The sequence below is a fragment of the Chiloscyllium punctatum genome, chromosome 8 (genome assembly GCF_047496795.1).
Source record: "Chiloscyllium punctatum isolate Juve2018m chromosome 8, sChiPun1.3, whole genome shotgun sequence".
NCBI classification, from domain to species: Eukaryota; Metazoa; Chordata; class Chondrichthyes; order Orectolobiformes; family Hemiscylliidae; genus Chiloscyllium; species Chiloscyllium punctatum.
In genome coordinates, this window is record NC_092746.1 from 115,431,486 (window position 1) to 115,452,189 (window position 20,704).

A 20,704-nucleotide genomic window follows, 5' to 3' on the forward strand; every position below is an offset into this window, starting at 1 on the left:
CCTCGGATGCTGCCTGACCTGCTGTGCTTTTCCAGCACCACTCTGATCTAAACTCTGGTTTCCAGTATCTGCAGCCCTCACTTTTGCCTAGGTGATTTTTAACTTTGTCTACTGCAGTCTAACAGTGGCACCTCTACATCATTCCTATATTACAACAGTGACCATGCTTCTGAAGTCTCTCGCTGGGCCTGTCAAAAAGTGTTTGATCAATGCAGATCTTATGGAAGTCACATCTTAGAGCATCCTTCCAACCTGACTGGGCAGGTGGGGGTGTTTAATGAAGCCCCCTCGCCCAAGACGATCTGTAGCTTGGTGAGCCCGATTTAGTGGAATTGTTTCTAAACTCTTCCCTGTTCCTAAAATCTTTGCCTTCAGGGAGTGGTTCAGAAATAGATGGCGGGGATGAAGATAAAGAGATTGCTTCGAAAGCTGTGGCACTTGTAATCAGAAGTTCTCGAAAGGGTGTTGTCCCACTCTGTGCTGACGTCGCTAACCTTTTGAAGATCAAATGGAGGTGAGTAGCAGCAGCTGCACAAAGGCTGGTATCCTGCACAAAGGCTGGTATCCTGTCACCAAGTCATCCTTTATTGACAGAGGGTGGTGCATCTATGGAATGAGCTGCCAGAGGAAGTGGTGGAGGCTGGTACAATTGCAACATTTAAAAGGCAGCTGGATGGGTATATGAACAGGAAGGGTTGAGAGGAATGTGGGTCAAGTGCTGGCAAATAGGACTAGATTAGAATATCTGGTTGGTATGGACAAGCTGGACCGAAGGGTACATCTCTATGAACAGTACTTTGGCCAGCCAGCTCAGAGGCAGTTCCTGAAGTGGAATTTTCTGATTCCTTACTTTATTAAACAATTACAAGAATTTATAGAAAAACAGTCAACATGTATACAGCTGCATACACCGGCAGTTTTACGAGGGAGAGGAGCAGCAAAGCCAGGTCCCAAGCCCTACTGTTCAACCAGTTTACAGAGAAATGAGGACAAACCTCAAATCCCAGTTTCAAACATGAAAAGACATCAATGACATTTGTACATGAAACAATCCAGTTACATAAAAAAAAGTGCAGACAATACAGACCCATCAAGCCCCCGCCCCTCCCACCTTCCAGCCACTCTATGGCAGCTCGCCCCTATGTACCTTCCGGCTCTCTGTCCACCCTATGCCCCTTCCAGTTCTCAGTCTGCCCTCACACCTTTCGACCACCTCTAGGACAGCCCACCCTGGTACCCGCCCAGGGTGACAGCACTGAAGATGGCTACCCGCCTTCTGGCTCTCGGTCTGCCCCTATGTACCATTGGTCTCTCACCCACCCCATTGCGTCATCCGACCAGTGGGCTATCCTGGCACACCTTCCAGCCACCTCGAGGACAGCCCGTCCCCTTCCCTGGGACAACAGGGTGCAGGGTAGCCCACAAGCCTTCTGGATCTCAGCCTGCCCCTAGGTGCCTTCTGGCTCTCGGCTGCTCTGACACCTTTCAACGACCTCTAGGACAGCCCATCCTGATCACCCCTTCTGAGCGCTGTCGTCCCGAGAACAGCCTACCCACCATCTGGCTCTCAGGGCAACTGAGATCAAGGTGGCCTACCCACCCTCTGGCTTTTGAGACAGCCTACTAACCTTCAGGCTCAGGATGGCCTACCCACCCTCTGGCTCAGGACAACCCATGAGCCTCCCAGCTCACAGTAAGACCTGCCAGACCCAGGGACACAAGACAGTGCAGGTGATACACCCAACAAACAACATGATACAGTAAATTACTGAAAAACAGAGTCCTTTCTGGTACACAGTCCAAATATATATAGAGTCTTCAAAATGTAGAGTCCATTTCCAAGAACACAGTCCACTCCAGATTACAAAGTGCATCGTCAGAAGTAGAGTCCACTCCAAACTGCAGAGTCCGTTGCTAAAAACAGAGTCCACAACCAGGGGCAGAGCCAACTCCTGAAGGCAGGAAATACACAGTCCACAGCACAGGTGTTCAGTCTCCATGGAGTCCTGGCCCAGCCTTGGAAAACTAGGCCCACTCACAGGAACACAGTACATTGTACAGGTGCAGTTAACTCACAGGGGTTTGGTCCACTCCCAAATTCCAGGATACAGCAAGAGCTCACCTCCCAGTACACAGGCAGGTATTCAGTCTTCAGAGGCCCAGTCCCAGGGCTAGGCCTCCCCACAGGAACAGCTCCTCTGGTAAAATGTATGTCTTCCACAAGGGCTCATTCCAAATACCAAAAACAGTGAGGATACATACAAAACAAAAGGAAACTAGAGTCCAAGGACCAAGTCCAACTACAAAATTAACGTTGTCCTTTCCTCAACAAGTAAAACAAAGAGAAAAAAAAAGTGTAACACAGGCTGTAACCAGCCAGTGAAACAACAATTCCCTAATGAGAACTGAGCCACACCTGGAACACATTATGTTAAACTCCTGATGCACAATCAGTCCTCACTAAAAGGAATACCAGTTGACAAACTGGCTAAATAATTCAGCCAGTTCAGAAATCAGGGTTTCCCCCTCCAAGAAAAAGGGGCAGAAACCAACAGTAACACACTGACTGTAGCACCAACCAGCACTGAATCAGTTCCTGAATGAGAATGTTCTGATTTCCCTGTTTTGTTTTTAGCAGAGTCTGAGAATATCCTTTTTTTTCAGCTTTTTTTCTTTTTTAAAGTGCACAAATCTTTATTCAATTTCCACCACCAGGACGATAGGAAAACACACGAGTGGCCAGTGACAAGCACTGCCCTTCACATCAAAGGGCAATGCTGTGTGATCAAAACAGTGAAGGGGAGGGTAGGGACTAAATCAAAATAGAGTTGGAGGGGGAAATAATGCACTCCACTCTCGCTGAACAACTCTAGGGTGTTGGTGGATTCCCCTGTTTATTTTTTTTTCTCTTTTTACTTTTTTCTTTTTTAAAATCTTTTTTCATTTTTTCTTTTTTTTTCCTTTTTTTTCTTTTTTCCCACACTACCACCTAACTGCGATAGTGCTTATATTTTCCCCAGCACCCATGGGTGTGTGTGTGTGCAGGTGTGAGACACAGTGAAAGACACAAAGTGCACGAATCTTTATTCAATTTCTACCACCAGGAAGATAGGAAAACACCCGAGTGGCCAGTGACAAGCACTGCCCTTCTCATCAAAGGGCAATGCTGTGGGATCAAACCTGTGAAGGGGACAGTAGGGACTAAATCAAAATAGAGTTGGACGGGGAAATAATGCACTCCACTCCCTGCGGCGCCCACCTCTCGCTGAACAACTCCAGGGTGTTGGTGGATTCCCCTGTTTATTTTTTTTTCTTTCTTTTTTCCTGTATTTTTTTTTCTATTTTTCTTTTTTTCCTTTTTTTTTGTTTTTTTTTCCCACACTACTGCCGAACTGCGGTAGTGTTTATTTTTTTCCACAGCACCCATGGTGTGTGTGTGCAGGTGTGAGACACAGTGAAAGACACAAAGTGCATGAATCTTTATTCAATTGCCACCACCAGCAAGATAGGAAAACACCCGAGTGGCCAATGACAAGCACTGCCCTTCAAACCATAGGGCTATGCTGTGTGATCAAACCAGTGAAGGGGATGGTAGGGACTAAATCAAAATAGAGTTGGAGGGGGAAATAATGCACTCCACTCCCTGCGGCGCCCACCTCTCGCTGAACAACTCCAGGGTGTTGGTGGATTCCCCTGTTTATTTTTTTTTCTTTTTTTTTCCCGAGTGGCCAGTGACAAGCAATTCCTTGTTAATTTTTTTTTGACAAGCACTGCCCTTCACATCAAAGGGCAATGATCTTCTGGTTTTTTTTTTCTTTTTACCGCCTAACTGCGGTAGTGCTTATATTTTCCCCAGCACCCATGGGTGTGTGTGTGCAGGTGTGAGACACAGTGAAAGACACAAAGTGCATGAATCTTTATTCAATTTCCACCACCAGGAAGATAGGAAAACACCCGAGTGGCCAGTGACAAGCACTGCCCTTCACATCAAAGGGCAATGCTGTGTGATCAAAACAGTGAAGGGGAGGGTAAGGACTAAATCAAAATAGAGTTGGAGGGGGAAATAATACACTCCACTCCCTGCAGCGCCCACCTCTTGCTGAACAACTCCAGGGTGTTGGTGGATTCCCCTGTTTATTTTTTTTTTAGCTCTTTGTGTTTTGTTTTTTTTTGTTTTTTTTGCCTTTTTTTCTTTTACTTAACCCCCATACTACCGCCTAACTGCGGTAGTGCTTATTTTTTCCCCAGCACCCATGGTGTGTGTGTGCAAGTGTAAAACACAGTGAAAGACACAAAGTGCACGAATCTTTATTCAATTGCCACCACCAGAAAAATAGGAAAACACCCGAGTGGCCAGTGACAAGCACTGCCCTTCAAACCACAGGGCAATGCTGTGTGATCAAAACAGTGAAGGGGATGGTAGGGACTAAATCAAAATAGAGTTGGAGGGGGAAATAATGCACTCCACTCCCTGCGGTGCCCACCTCTCCCTGAACAACTCTAGGGTGTTGGTGGATTCCCGTGTTTATTTTTTTTTTCTTTTTTTGGCAGATCCCTGTTTTATTTTTTCATTTTTTTTTCTTTTTCTTTTCTTTTTTTTGTGAATCTCCAGTTTATATATTTTTTTTCCTTTTACCCCCACACTACCGCCTAACTGCGGTAGTGCTTATTTCTTCCCCAGCACCCATAGTGCGTGTGTGTGTGCAGGTGTGAGACACAGTGAAGGACACAAAGTGCACGAATCTTTATTCAATTTCCACCACCAGGAAGATATGAAAAACACCCGAGTGGCCAGTGACAAGCACTGCCCTTCACATCAAAGGGCAATGCTGTGTGAGCAAAACAGTGAAGGGGAGGGTAGGGACTAAATCAAAATAGAGTTGGACGGGGAAATAATGCACTCCACTCCCTGCGGCGCCCACCTCTCGCTGAACAACTCCAGGGTGTTGGTGGATTCCCGTGTTTATATTTTTTTTCCACACTACCGCCTAACTGCGGTAGTGCTTATTTTTTTCCCCAGCACCCATGGTGTGTGTGTGCAGGTGTGAGACACAGTGAAAGACACAAAGTGCACGAATCTTTATTCAGTTTCCACCACCAGGAAGATATGAAAAACACCCGAGTGGCCAGTGACAAGCACTGCCCTTCACATCAAAGGGCAATGCTGTGTGAGCAAAACAGTGAAGGGGAGGGTAGGGACTAAATCAAAATAGAGTTGGACGGGGAAATAATGCACTCCACTCCCTGCGGCACCCACCTCTCGCTGAACAACTCCAGGGTGTTGGTGGATTCCCGTGTTTATTTCTGTCAGCCAGGGGTCCCTGATTGGCTCAGGTTAAGAACTCCAATCAAGGATCTCATACTTAATGAAATCCACATGGTTCCAATCATTATGTATAATAGGGAGAATTTTAACATTGGGGTCAAGTTGGATCTTAACATTCTGAAGTTCATCCTGTTTAACAGAAATAAGATGAGGGGTAGCTAGAGTCATAGAGTTGGACAGCATGGAAACAGAGCCTTTGGTCCAACATGTCCATGTGACCAGAGATCCCAAATTGAACTGGTCCAATTTGCTTCCATTTAGTCCATATCCCTCTCTACCTTTCCTATTCATTTATCTGTCTAAGTGTCTTTTAAATGTTGTAATTGTATCTGTATTTACCACTTCCTCTGGCAGCACATTCCATGCATGCACCACCATCTGTGTGAAAATGTTGCCTTTTAGGTCCCTTTTAAATCTTTCCTCCACTCACTTTGAATCTGTGCCCTTTAGTTTGGGCTTCCCCTATCCTTAATCAGCTTATTTCAGATAAATTAAACTTTGTTACAGAGACTGGCAATGTTAGAATTACCCTCCTTGGCGTGCTGTAGCAGTGGGCTGCAGCAGTTCGCTAGCCTTTGGGCACTTGTGTGTTGAGGGGCAGTTCTGGGCAGCAGCTAAGTGCCACAGCAGAACCAGCTGAAGGCCAGCAGAAATCTCCAGGTTGGCTGGAGTTGTAACAACTCCTGCAACTTGCTGTTGCGTTCCCCTCCTGACCAAGCCTGCCAGTCAGACTGACTCCTGGCAGGGAAGCCTGTGTGTTGGGGAAGAGACACACATTGATGTGTGATACATGAGGAAAGGTCCCACGGTGTGGTCATTCAGAATACATGAGGAACTTCGAGACCTGCTCATTCCCCAGTCACCCCTGGCTGTTTTCATTCAGTTCTGTTTCTGAACTTGTTGATGATTACAACAGATCAAGAAATACACAGTATCCAACTTTTGAGTTACCTCAGAAAAAGCTGAAAAGAGCGTGGTGTTTTTTTCTCTTTTTTTTTGAAAAAAAATGATTTGGGCAAATGAGACAGATGTTTCTCTGTGGGTTTTCACCTGGAGTATTTTTCTGCCAACTTGGAAGATTCAGCAGGAGCAGGTTTACTTAATGCAAGCTGTGTCAAACTCCATGCATTTGTGGTCTTGCTGTCAGTTGCAAGCCTTTTGCAATATTAATTTCTTTCGGTTCCTTATCTTTGGATTTCTGATATTGCTGTGAAGAGTTGTCTCTACGTTAACCTTTTCCTCCTCATATATCTATTGAAGCATTCTTGGTTATTCTTTGCTAAATTCAAAAATGTTCCCAATCCTCAGACTCAAAGCTTTTTGTCAACGTTCTCAGCCTATTTTTTGACCGAAAGCAATCCATAACGACTGGTTATCTACATTGTATCACTTCTGAAATTTTGTGCCCCCAAAAACACCACAGTAAAATGAAAGGTGTGCAAGTAATCTGCTGTGTAACCTGAAAGAGGCTTTTGGGACCATGGATAGTGGAAAGGCAGGACTTAAAGGCATGACATGGTGGCACAATGGTTAGCAGTATTACCTCCCATTGCCAGGGACTTGGGTTGGATTCCACTCTCGGGCGATTGTCTGTGTGGAGTTTGCACATTCTCCCTGTGTCTGCGTGGGTTTGCTCTGGTTTCCTGCCACAGTCCAAAGATGGGCAGCTTCGGTAAATTGGCCATGCTCAATTGCCCATTGTGTCCAAGGATGTGCCATGGGGAATGCAGGGTTACATGGATAGGGTAAGGGGTGGCTCTGAGTGGGATGCTGTTCGGAGGGTCAGTGTGGACTCAATGGGCTGAATGGCCTCCTTCGCACTGTAGACATTCTATGATTCCAAAGGATAAATGTTACATTTCCTGTGCTTGGTGTAGTGTTAAGGGGTGAAAGGAAAGTAGACCAAGAGTTCACTCAACGTTTTTGAATTTCCCTTTGGAAAATCCATACAGTAATGAAGACTAATACACAAGTATATTTTCCACTGTCTGAGCACCCCTGCTCAGTTAACAGTTTAAACCCCTCTATTTGAAAGTTCTTATTTTCTCCAATATCCTGCCTTCCCCCGCCAAGTGTTAGCAGCGAACACTATGCACTTAGGATTATAGTGTGCCTCCCAACACATCCAAATAAATCAGCAACAGTTCATGTGCTTTACTGAACTTTGGAGTACACACTCAATTCCTCCCCTCCTTTCAGCCTAGTTTTGTTTATAGTTTCAGTCTGCTTCCTTCCTCTTAACCAGTTCATAAATCATCTTCATTGATGGCCTGTGCTACCCATTGATCTTAGTCTGAAAATGAGTCTATTAACTGGGTAATTTATGACAAATTATTTTCAAGTCTCATTAATGTGCATTATATGATTTTTTCATCACCAATTTTGAATATGAATATAACATAAGAACAGGAGTAGGCCATTCATCCCCTCAAGCCAACCCTGCCTTTCGATAGAAGACCACAGCTGATCTACTCTAGTTCTCCTCTTTCACTCCACATAACCCTCAACAGCTAAATTTAAAAAAAATTATCTACCTTCTCTTTAACCACTTTCAGTGATCCAACCTCCACAAATCTCTGGGGTAGAGAGTTCCAGACCTTCACTACCCTCTGAGAGATGAAGGTCCTTTACATCTCAGTTTTAAATGAGTATCCCTTTATTCTGTACTGATGACCCCCAGCTTGAGAGTGCCCCATGCTTGGAAACATCATCCCAACCTTTCCCTTCTCAAGACCAATCCGAGTGTCTTGCATGTTTGAAGAAGGGCGGCACGGTGGCACAGTGGTTAGCACTGCTGCCTCACAGCGCCTGAGACCTGGGTTCAATTCCCGCCTCAGGCGACTGACTGTGTGGAGTTTGCACATTCTCCCCGTGTCTGTGTGGGTTTCCACCGGGTGCTCCGATTTCCTCCCACAGTCCAAAGATGTGCAGGTCAGGTGAATTGGCCATGCTGCATTGCCCGTAGTGTTAGGTAAGGGGTAAATGTAGATGTAGGGGTATGGGTGGGTTACGCTTCGGCGGGGCGGTGTGGACTTGTTGGGCCGAAGGGCCTGTTTCCACACTGTAAGTAATCTAATCTAATCTAATCTAAAAAAAAAGGTAACATCTCATTCTTCTAAAACCTAATGAAGAAATGCCTAACCTGTTTAGCTGTTCTCGATAACTCAATGCCTACATCCCATGAAACAGCCTAGTGAATCTCTCTTCACCAGCCTTCAATGCCACTCTGGCCTTTCTGGTCATGGGGATCTAAGTTATACAGAGTACTCCATGTGTGGCCTCAAAAACATCTTGTAACAAGACTTCCCCATTTTTAATCTCTTACTTATGCAACATACTTATATTTTGTGTTCAGTGCACAAGAACACCCAGAATTCTCTGTGTTGCACTTTTTTTTTGGAAGTCTCTCCATTAACAAGTGGTCAGTCTCATGATTCTTCCTGCCAAAGTGCATTTCCTCTCACTTTCCTATTTAAACCCCATTTGTCAATTTTTACCCACTCACGATCTATATTCCATTGCAAATCCCTTAAGTTTTCATTGCAACATGCCCTCCCATCTCTATTTTTTGCATCATCAGCAAATTTGATCTGTTATACTCTGCCTCCTCCTCCAAGCCAGGAATGTAGACAGTAAATAATTGGGACCCTTTGCTTTCCAACCTGAAAAAGACCCATTCATTGTGACTTTGCGTGCTAACCAATCCTCAATCTCCATTACGCCCAAAACCATGTGCTTGTACAGAAAAGAGTATGGTTCTGTAGACCAGACTGGGATGGCAGATTTCCTTCCCTAAAAGGCACTAGTGAACTAGATGGGTAGTTTTGAAACAACAATGCATTATAATTAGGCCAGCTTTGTACTGGCTTTGAATGTCACCGTCTGCCATTATTTTGAGCCCATGACCCAGAGCATTAGCTTCAGACATCTGGTCCAGTGATACTGCCTCTAAGCCATCACCTTCCCTACACCTCAAAAAGTACTGCTTTGGCTGTAGATGAAAGAACAACATTAATGCAAAATGTTCCTTGACATTTAAGGGAAGCCTTTCTACTGTAAACCTGCAGAATCCTGTGTGACAGTGCCTGGAAGAAACAATGTCTTAGTGCCTTTCATTGAAGCAGAAAGTTGAGCAAGACTTGTTATTTTAATTTTCAAGTAAGCTGTCATCAAGCCTTTATATCAAATCTTCCAACTGCCCAAAAGCACTTAGCATTTCCTCGAATCTACATTCCCCTCCTTGCTTGGGAGGACAGCTTGGACCGAGCCCATTACTGTCTCCATAGTTACCAGCCAGAGTTGCTCCTGGATCGGTGAAGGTTTTGAGCAAGAGAATTAGGAGTTTGTATAATATTAAACCAAACCATCTAATTTCAAGGCGATTGGGAAATTGAGTTTTAATATTTGTGATTCTCATTGCTATCCTCGCTAACAGTGGCCAGAATTGAAAAAATATTGTATCCCATCAGATCAGACCCAATGCATGGGAAATATTATATCCTGTTTGTGTCAAATTGCATGGTCTCACTCGATAGAATATTAGAGTCATAGAAATGTACAGATTGGAAACCAACCAACTTGTTCATGCCGACTAGATATCCTTAATTAATCTAGTCTCATTTGCCAGCATTTGACCCATATCCCTCTGAACCTTTCCTATTCATATACCCATCTAGCTACCTTTTAAATGTTGCAATTGTACCAGCCTCCACCACTTCCTCTGGCAGCTCATTCCATACATGCACCACCCTTTATGTGAAAAAGTTGCACCTTAGGTCCTTTTTAAATGTTTCCCCTCTCACTTATGCCCTCTAGTTTCTTTTGTATTTGTTCAGTTAGCCCCTGGCTATCTTTCTCAGTTGGGCAGTCCACACGTTTTAGTGCCTCACAGCATTAGTGGTTAGCAATGAGCCATCATCCTCCTCCACTCTTTTTTTTATTCCCTAGTGTTTCTATTGATCTCTGTGTGACTACACTAGTATAGGCCAATGTGCAGGGCGGATGCTTTTTTTTTCGCAGTCGCTTTAGATCTTACCTTTCATCGTGTGTTGACCTCCCTCAAGAGATTGATACCTGACTCACCTGGTTCAGGAACACTGAGGCAGCTATTTGAACACCAATGGATATTGGAACAGGGCAGAAAAGTGATGTTTGTGCAATCAGAGTTAAAGGAGGCCATTTGGCCTGATATGTCCGCCCTGGCTCTCTGAATGAGTAGTTCACTCAGTGTTGAGGAAGAAGGTTAGCTCTGGTTTTATTCAGCTGGGGAGTCGGGTTCAAAAGGTGTATTGCCTCCCCTTCCTTTATCCTCAGCGTTAAAATGGCAGCTCTTCCAGAACCACACTGTGGAAGGTCAGGAACTGAACCCAAGGCTGGATGGTTCAGGTGCTCTCTGAGCTATTGGGGGAGCCTTGGCTGTGGCTATTTGAATGATAATGTTATTTAAGACACGAACAGCCTTGGGCAGGGAAAGACTCCCTGCTCCATTCAGCCTCTGTGACAATTTGCACTGCAGAACACACATCGCCTCACTCCCCTACTCAACAACTTCTGACCTTGCAGGGAGAGACATTAAGCCAACTCTATTTTGAGGTAGGAAAAGTTGAAAAGGTCTGAGAAATTCCTCTCTGATCCCCTTAGGTGATCAACATCTGTCCAGTGGATCACTTGGTCCTGATAGTTTCCTGCAGCATCTATCTTCTAAACAACTAAAACTCCACCTCTTTCAGAAAAATGTTCTGCTCTCACTAGAAGCTTGAAGAGGTGCAACAAATTGATGTCAGTGCAGGAGCTGGTGGCTTATGTCAAAGGTCCACCAGTCCCTGGGAAAAGGAGCACCTTCTTATCCAATCTAGAGCTGGCCTTGTGTGATGTGGAATCGTATGGCATAGGAATAGGGCCTTTGGCCCACCATGCCTTTCTAAACTAATCTCATCTGCCTGCATATGGTCTGTGTCTCTGTATTCCCTGCCTGTTCATGTGTCCGACTAAATAACTCTTAAATGTTTTTATCTGCTTCTACCACCTGCCCAAGGTAGCATGTTCCAGGCACCTATTACCTGCTGTGTTTAAAAAAAAACTTGCCTCACACATCTCCTATAAACTTTGTCCCTCTCACTTTAAACCTATGCTTCCTAATATTTGACATTGCCAACCTGGAAAAAAGGCTCCAACTATCCACCCTGTACATGCCTCTTATAATTTTATATACATCTATCAGCCACCCCCACAGCCTCTGACATTTTAGTGGAAATAATCCATATTTATCTAACCTCTCCTTGTAGCCAATACACTCCAATCCAGGCAATACCATGGCAAACCTCTGTTGGACCCTCTCCAAAGACTCCACTTCCTTCCTATGATAGTGTGGTGATCAGAACTGCACACAATAGCATTGTGGTTGCCTGTCAGCACCTCCCAGCCAGCAGCCCCTCCCAGGTTAGGTCTTCTGTAACTGACTTATTTCACAATCCGTAAGACTCTCACAAGAAACCCCTTGGAGGTGCAGCGTACTGTCTGTGAGTGTGGGGTAGGCAGGCTCACTCAAGTAGTGAGGGTCTGGAGTGTACTGTCTGAGAGTGTAGGGGAGGCAGGTATTCAGCTGTGGATTTTAAAAGGGAATCTGATGCTCACCCAAAGAGAAAGACAAGGGAATGAGACTGGGGATGGGATTGCTCTTGTGGAGAGCTGGCATAAACAAAACAGGCAGAATGGCCACCTTCTTTGCTATAATTGTTCTGTAATTGTATGAATTGCAACAACTGGTTTCTCCTCTCTGCAAGCCTCTCCGCCCCCCCCAATTCATGTTTGGTCATAGCTGATATTACAACATGCTGCCTGCAGTGTTTCTGGCCCAGAGTTTCCCAAACCCTATGAGCTCACCTTCAGACCTGAAAATGGTCCGTGACCCCTTGGCGTAAAACAGAGAGTGCAGGCTGAGAGTGTGAGGAGTTACAGCTCTGTTGTGTTTCTACAGCAGCCATTGCTACCTCTGAGCTTGAAGCCTGCTCAACTCATGGGAGGCAATGGCTTAATATTGTTATTGCTGGACTGTTACCGAGGTAATGTTCTGGGGTTCATTTCCCGCCCCGGCAGATGGTGGAATTTTAACTCAATTAAGATCTGGAATGAAGAGTCTAATGAGGACCTGGAAACCATTGCTGATTGTCAGAGAAAACCATCTGGTTCACTAATGTCCTTCAGAGAAGGAAATCTGCCAACCTTACCTGGTCTGGCCTACATGTGACTTCAGAACTACAGCGATGTGGTTGACTCTTAACTGCCCTCTGGGCAATTAGGGATGGGCAATAAATGCTGGGACAACGTGAATGAATTAAAAAAAAACAAGCTTGTGGAATTTCTGCTCTGGCGTGTAATTGTCTAGAAGGTACACTCTCTGTGCTGTTATCACAAGATTTTTAGAAGATTCCTTCAGATTGTTGATCATCAATTGGAAGTGCTGTGAAAGAGCAGTAGTTGGGCTTGTGTACAGCTGGAGTAATCCTGAAAGAATGTCAGGTATCTCCCATTGCTCATTTCAAAATATTGTTCTCTGATCATTGCTGTTTCAACTCACTTGAGTGTCAACTCACGGATTGCCTTGAACCCTCACAGACAATGTCTCCTCCTGACTAATATGTTGAGCTTACAAAAGAATTCTTAGATCGTGCAAAGCAAAATGAAAATTTGGCAACTCTCTCTTTTCCAGATTAGAACGGACCATCAAAGCTCAGCAACTGGAGATCCATCGCTTGCTCAGCATGTCACGGACACACTGCAGTCAGTCCTCGGCCAGCACTCAGACCAACTCCAGTGGCCCTGGTAGCCCAGTCCCTTCTTCAAGTGACCGCTCTGCCTCACAGGTAGGAAGCATCCTGTAAACCTCCAACCCTGTTTCCCCAAATGAAGCAAACGTGCCAGGAAGTGAGGAGCTCATCGGTGATCCATTGCTAGGCAAGTGGGGGGGTGGGGATGGGGGCAGAGATCAGAAGCTGGAGATGAGGTCTGAAGAATTAAGACCCTCTACCTCCTCAAAGGTTCCTGAACCTGCTGACTGTTGCTGCACAGTGGGGACCTATTCCTTAACCATTCTCAGGATTGAATGTCACAACTTATAGAGGGCACCTCTTGATAGTGCAGCACTCCCTCAGTACTCCCAGGTTCAGGGTCTGAAGTCTCAGTGGTGAGAGTGAAATGCACCATTCTCTGACTTAGAGAGGACGGTAACCTGAGTCAGGATAACACATTTCCATTTGTGTTCACTCTAGTTCCCAGGATTTCTTTGGTTTGCTCCAACCAGGCTAATCCTGGGGCTGGGCTCTTGCCTGGGGTTCTATATTAATGATGAATGAGACGTGCTTCACAAAGGACTATCTGTTCTTTAATTGGTGAAGGCAGCATGGGTTAGACAGGTGCACAATTCCAACCAAACTGACCTAATCCCCTTATCCTTCTAAACTCCATCAGATTGAGAGTCCTCAACCGTTCCTCATATGGCAAGCCCTTCATCCCCGAGATAATTTTTGTCAACCTCCTGTGGACTCTCTCCAATGTTAACACATCCTTTCTTCGATAGGTGAACCAAAAACACTCAATTTTCCAAATGCGGTCTGACCAAAGCCTTCCACAGCCTCGGCAGTACATCTCTGCTCTTGTATTCTAACCCTCTTGAAATGAATTCATTCATTGCATTTGTCTTTCTACCTGCTAACTGAACCTGCATGTTAACCTGAAGAGAATCCTGAGCTAGGACTCCTAAATCCCTTTGTGCTTCAGATTTCCAAAGCCTTCCACCATTTAGAAAATAGCCTATGTGTCTATTCTTTACACTAAAGTGCATAACCTCACATTTTTCCCATATTGTATTCCATTGCCCATTGTCCTAGCCTGTCTGAGTCCTTATTCAGCCTGCCGACTTCCTCAACACAATCTGTCCCTTCACCTATCTTTGTTATCATCTCAAACTTAACAAAAGTGTCTTCAGTTCCTTCATCCAAATCGTTAATGTTTAATGTGAATAGTTGTGACCCAACACTGACCCCTGCAGAAGGATACTTGTCATAGAGTTACATAACATTGAAACAGACCCTTTGGTCCAACTCGTCCACGCAGACCAAGATATCCCAGTCTGACCTGATCCCATTTGCAAGCATTTGACCCATACCCCTTTCAACTCTTCCTATTTGTATACTCATCCAGATGCCTTTTTAAGTGTTGTAATTTTGCCAGCCTCCACCACTTCTTCTGGCAGCTCATTCCATATATGCACCATCCTTGGTGTGAAAAAGTTGTCCATCAGGTCCTCTCACCCTAGGAAAAAGACTTGACTATTCACCCTTTCCATGCGCCTCATGATTTTACAAACTTGTATATGGTCACCCCTCAGCCTCTGTCGCTCAAGGGAAAACAGTCTATTCAACCTCTCCTAATATCTCCAGTACTGACAAAATCCATGCAAGTCTTTTCTGTGCCCTCCCAAGTTTAACAACATCCTTCCTATAGAAGGGTAACAAGAATTGCACGCAGTATTCTAAAAGTGGTTTTACCAATGTCCTGTACAGCCACAGCCTGATATCCCAACTCCTATACTCAGTACATTGACCAATGAAGGCAAGTATGCCAAATGCCACCTTCACCACCCTGTCTACCTGTGACTCCACTTTCAAGAAACAATACAGCCCTAGGTCTTTTTGTTCAGCAACACTCCCCAGGACCCTTCCATTAAGTGTATAAGTCCTGCCCTAGTTTGCCTTTCCAAAATGCAACACTTCACATTTATCTCAATTAAAATCCATCTACTACTTCTCAACCTATCTGATCAAGATCCCTTGGTACTCTGAGATGATCTGCTTCGCTGTCCACTACACCACCAATTTTGGTCATCTGCAAACTTGCTAACTATCCAAAATATCTATGTATGATAAAAAGCAGTGGACCCAGCACTGATCCTTGCGGCACACCACTCGTCATAGGCCTCCAAAAAGCAACCCTCTATCACCACCCTCTGTTTTCTACCTTCAAGCCAATTTTGAATCCAATTGGCTAGGTTACCCGGATCCCACGTGATCTAACTTTACTAACCAATCTACCATGTGAAACCTTGTTGAATGCTTTGTTGAAGTCTATATAGAAAATGTCTACTGCCCTTCCTTCATCAATCTTAGAACATAGAACATAGAACATAGAACAATACAGCACAGAACAGGCCCTTCGGCCCACGATGTTGTGCCGAACTTCTATCCTAGATTAAGCACCCATCCATGTACCTATCCAAATGCCGCTTAAAGGTCGCCAATGAATCTGACTCTACCACTCCCACGGGCAGCGCATTCCATGCCCCCACCACTCTCTGGGTAAAGAACCCACCCCTGACATCTCCCCTATACCTTCCACCCTTCACCTTAAATTTATGTCCCCTTGTAACACTCTGTTGTACCCGGGGAAAAAGTTTCTGACTGTCTACTCTATCTATTCCTCTGATCATCTTATAAACCTCTATCAAGTCACCCCTCATCCTTCGCCGTTCCAACGAGAAAAGGCCAAGAACTCTCAACCTATCCTCGTACGACCTACTCTCCATTCCAGGCTACATCCTGGTAAATCTTCTCTGCACCCTCTCCAAAGCTTCCACATCTTTCCTAAAGTGAGGCGACCAGAACTGCACACAGTACTCCAAATGTGGCCTAACCAAAGTCCTGTACAGCTGCAACATCACTTCACGACTCTTGAATTCAATCCCTCTGCTAATGAACGATAATACTCCATAGGCCTTCTTACAAACTCTATCCACCTGAGTGGCAACCTTCAAAGATCTATGTACATAGACCCCAAGATCCCTCTGTTCCTCCACCTGACCAAGAACCCTACCATTAACCCTGTATTCCGCATTCTTATTTGTTCTTCCAAAATGGACAACCTCACACTTGGCAGGGTTGAACTCCATCTGCCACTCCTCAGCCCAGCTCTGCATCATATCTAAGTCCCTCTGCAGCCGACAACAGCCCTCCTCACTGTCCACAACTCCACCTATCTTTGTATCATCTGCAAATTTACTGACCCACCCTTCGACTCCCTCATCTAAGTCATTAATAAAAATTACAAACAGCAAAGGACCCAGAACTGATCCCTGCGGAACTCCACTTGTAACTGGACTCCATGCTGAATATTTACCATCTACCACCACTCTCTGACTTCGACCGGTTAGCCAGTTTTCTATCCAATTGGCCAAATTTCCCTCTATCCCATGCCTCCTGACTTTCCGCATAAGCTTACCATGGGGAACCTTATCAAATGCCTTACTAAAATCCATGTACACTACATCCACTGCTCTACCCTCATCCACATGCTTGGTCACCTCCTCGAAGAATTCAATAAGACTTGTAAGGCAAGACCTACCCTTCACAAATCCGTGCTGGCTGTCCCTAATCAAGCAGTGTCTTTCCAGATACTCGTAAATCCTATCCCTCAGTACCCTTTCCATTACTTTGCCTACCACAGAAGTAAGACTAACTGGCCTGTAATTCCCGGGGTTATCCCTATTCCCTTTTTTGAACAGGGGCACAAATTCGCTACTCTTCAGTCCCCTGGTACCACCCCTGTTGCCAGTGAAGACGAGAAGATCATTGCCAACGGTACTGCAATTTCCTCTCTTGCTTCCCACATAATCCTAGGATATATCCCGTCAGGCCCGGGGGACTTGTCTATCCTCAAGTTGTTCAAAATGTCCAGCACATCTTCCTTCCTAACAGGTATCTCTTCTAGCTTATCAGTCCGTTTCACACTCTCCTCTTCAACAATACGGTCCCTCTCGTTCGTAAATACAGAAGAGAAGTACTTGTTCAAGACCTCTCCTATCTCTTCCGACTCAATACACAGTCTCCCACTACTGTCCTTGATCGGACCTACCCTCGTTCTCGTCATAATCTTCTTTGTTACTTCTTCAAAAAACTGAATAAAGTTAAAACTCACACAACACCAGGCTATAGTCGAACAGGTTTAATTGGAAGCACGTTAGCTTTCGGAGCGATGCTCCAAACCACCTGATGAAGGAGCGTCGCTCCGAAAGCTAGTGTGCTTCCAATTAAACCTGTTGGACTATAACCTGGTGTTGTGTGATTGTTAACATTGTACACCCCAGTCCAACACAGGCATCTCCAAATCATGAATAAAGTTAGTGAGACATAATTTCCCACGCACAAAATTGTGTTGACTATCCCTAATCAGTCCTTGCCTTTCCAAATAGATGTAAATCCTATTTCTCAGGATTCCCTCCAACGACCTAGCCACCACCAATATCAGGCTCATCGGCCTATAGTTCCCTGGCTTTTCCTTATATCCTTTTTAAAATAATGGCACCACATAAGTCAATCTCACCCATGGCTGTTGATGATATAACTATTCTCAGCAACAAGCCCAGCAATCTCTTCCCTAGCTTCTGTTACCGGTTGCCATCCTGAAAAAGACCCCTTTGTCCACTCTCTGCCTTCTGCCAGTCAGCTATTGCTCTATCCATGCCAGTTCCTTGCCCCTAATACCATGGGCTATTGTCTTATTTTACAGCTTCCTCTGTGGCACCTTCTCAAAGGCCTTCTAGAAATCCAAAGAGATCACATCCACTGGCTCCCCTTCGTCTAAGTTGTTTGTTGCATCCTCAAAGAATTCTAACAGATTTGTTAGGCACGACCTCCTCTTGTTGAAGCTGTGCTGACTCAGCCCAGTTTTACCAGCCCCCTTCCAAATACACTTAATAATGGACTCTAAAATCTTACCAACATCTGAGATCAGGCTAACTGCCCTATAGTTTCCTGTCTTCTGTCTCCCTCCCTTCTTAAGCGGGGATGTTACATTAGCCACTTTCCAGTCCTCTGGGACCCTCTCTGACTCCAGTAATTCCTGAAAGATTACCACCAGTGCCACCACAATCTCCTCAACTATTCAGTCCGAGTGACAAGTAAACAGGTTTGTCTAGATAATTGAAATATTTATTGGAGGGAGTTCATTCAGTGTTGCCAACACACAGAATTTAAAACCTTGCAAAGAAAATCCTGCAACATTGCTATAGTAGAGTTTAAAAGATTCAGGAAAATTTAAGACAACATAATTTAATCAGCATTGATTTTATGCGAGAATTGAAGACTGCTGCAGATTTATAACACATTCATGAGAACATGAATGAATAAATAAAGACATAAAAAAGAAATGAAAGAAGGAATAATGAGAGAAATGCCAGACAGATACAGGATTGGAGAAAACAAGTTTGAGATACCAAATTGCTTCAAAATTAACCATTAACTCTGAAGCTGAATAAATTAATACACTATTGTATTCAATAGGACCTCTTGTGTATAATGTTATAAACTGCGAAAATATCAAAAGAGTTGCAAATGCACTGATGAAGTTTTAATGTCTTTGACCATAACTTCAATCTGAAAACAAATAACATTCTTAAATGAACAAGATTTAACAGAGGAGTTATGCTTCCACTGAAATCAGGAATTTCATTGACAAATTAGATTAGATTACTTACAGTGTGGAAACAGGCCCTTCGGCCCAACAAGTCCACACTGACCCACCAAAGCGCAACCCACCCAGACCCATTCCCTAACATTTACCCCTTCCCCTAACACTACAGGCAATTTAGCATGGCCAATTCTGTAGGTTAACGGAGAGCTGTGACAATGGAGTTCAGAGATTGGATTTCAGAGATAGAATAGTTGTTGGAATTATTGATAAGTCTTTATCAGATTTCTTACAGTTTAAAGAAAATTTAATTTTGGGAAAAGCTGTTCAAACATCAAGAATCAGGAACTAGAAAGACTCTCAGATCTTGAGAGAAAAGCAACAAAACCTACTCACTATATAAGGCATAGTCACTATAAAGAGTCACTTGACAAACAAGCCAAAAATGAGTAAACTAAGTGTCATTATTGCCATTTTGGAACAACAAAGCCTCAAACTGTACCCAGCCATGATAAAAGAATGCTACATCTGTCAACGTTTAGGTCACTTCCAGAAGATGTGCAGATGTATGACACATTTTCAGAGCAACATGAAGGCAAATGCCTGCTGATACAAAGAGGTTATTGTGGTTGGACCAGCTTCATGACAAAAGATACCAGCTTTAGATAATGTACCTCTGTTTTTAAAAAACGCAATACATTACTAGGGGAAATTAGTAATTCTTCCAAACTGACTTAGAGAGTTTATTTCTGACATTGACACATGTTCTTAATTTTAAGCATGATACAGGAATGAATGTCACTCTCTTATCTGATTGGATACTATCTCTAAAGAAACAGAAATTTCAGCATAGAGTCAAACAGCATGGAAACAGACCCTAACGGTCCAACTTGATCACGATGACCAAGTTTCCCAAACTAAACTAGTCCCATTTGCCTGTCTTTGGCCCATAGCCTTCTAAACCTTTCCTATTCATGTACCTATCCATTTTTTAAAAAAATGTTGTGACTGTACCTGCATCTAGGGCTTTTTTCCTTGGAGTGTCGGAGGCTGAGGGGTGACGTTATAGAGGTTTATAAAATCATAAGGGCATAGATAGGATAAATAGACAATTTCCCTAGGGCCGGGGAAATTGGTAACGGTGCTGTATATGGCCAGTTTCTGGGTTATGAATGGACTCTGTCCTTGAGTCCATTTCGAAGTCCATTTGTACAGAAGTCAGAACACAATGCAGAACAATATAAAATAGCCATTTGTAAGTACTGAAAACATTAGTATGGGGGCCTTTGAAATGACACCATGTGGGATCATGTTTGTAAGTACAAGTGTTTGTAAGTCAGATGTTTATACATCAGGGATCCCCTGTAAATGCAAATAGCCTTGTTATTATCTGGTATTGTCAGCTGTAGGGAAGGACTGCTTACTGTGTAGACACTGAGCAGATGTCCTAATCTAAGTTAAGGGAACCGTTGATGAAATTTACAAATATCAATTCACAGTAAAAAATTGCACTGTTTAAGTTGTATGCGTGTTTTTGTTTTCTCTCTTTCTCTCTGAATACAGACAGCAGAACTGATAAGGTGTGAGGAGCAACAGCAATTTGAGCTTCGAGTATCTCCCCGTCAATCGGACCAGGAGGTACTGGTCCAGTGCGTCTCCCCACCACAGAATGTGGAGTCACGACAGAAGCCAGTCCCCGGACATGAGTTCACAGTCTCCCGGGGGGAGGTCCAAGTGGAATGCCCCCAACTCCTTATGCAGAAGAGGTGTGAGCAGGAACTTATGGAAAGTATGTATGAGAGCAGCACAGTAAATGGATAATTCTTTTATGTATTTATTACAGCGATTGCTTTTATTTTTATCTTGTGTGAATAATAAATGAGCAGCCTGTAGGCTTTCTTTTGGCTGATTATATGTAGA

General features: G+C 44.1%; 1 protein-coding gene across 4 annotated transcripts in view; it reads left to right on the top strand.

The window, feature by feature from the left end:
- Positions 1-20,704, top strand: part of LOC140480834 (uncharacterized) — an 88,979-nt gene that overhangs the window by 19,463 nt on the left and 48,812 nt on the right. For all 4 annotated transcript variants that reach the window (XM_072576298.1, XM_072576297.1, XM_072576296.1 and 1 more), the window contains 3 exons: positions 376-514; positions 13,035-13,188; positions 20,348-20,573. In XM_072576298.1, the coding sequence (XP_072432399.1) occupies positions 376-514; positions 13,035-13,188; positions 20,348-20,573 (519 nt within the window). The remainder of the gene's footprint in view (positions 1-375; positions 515-13,034; positions 13,189-20,347; positions 20,574-20,704) is intronic.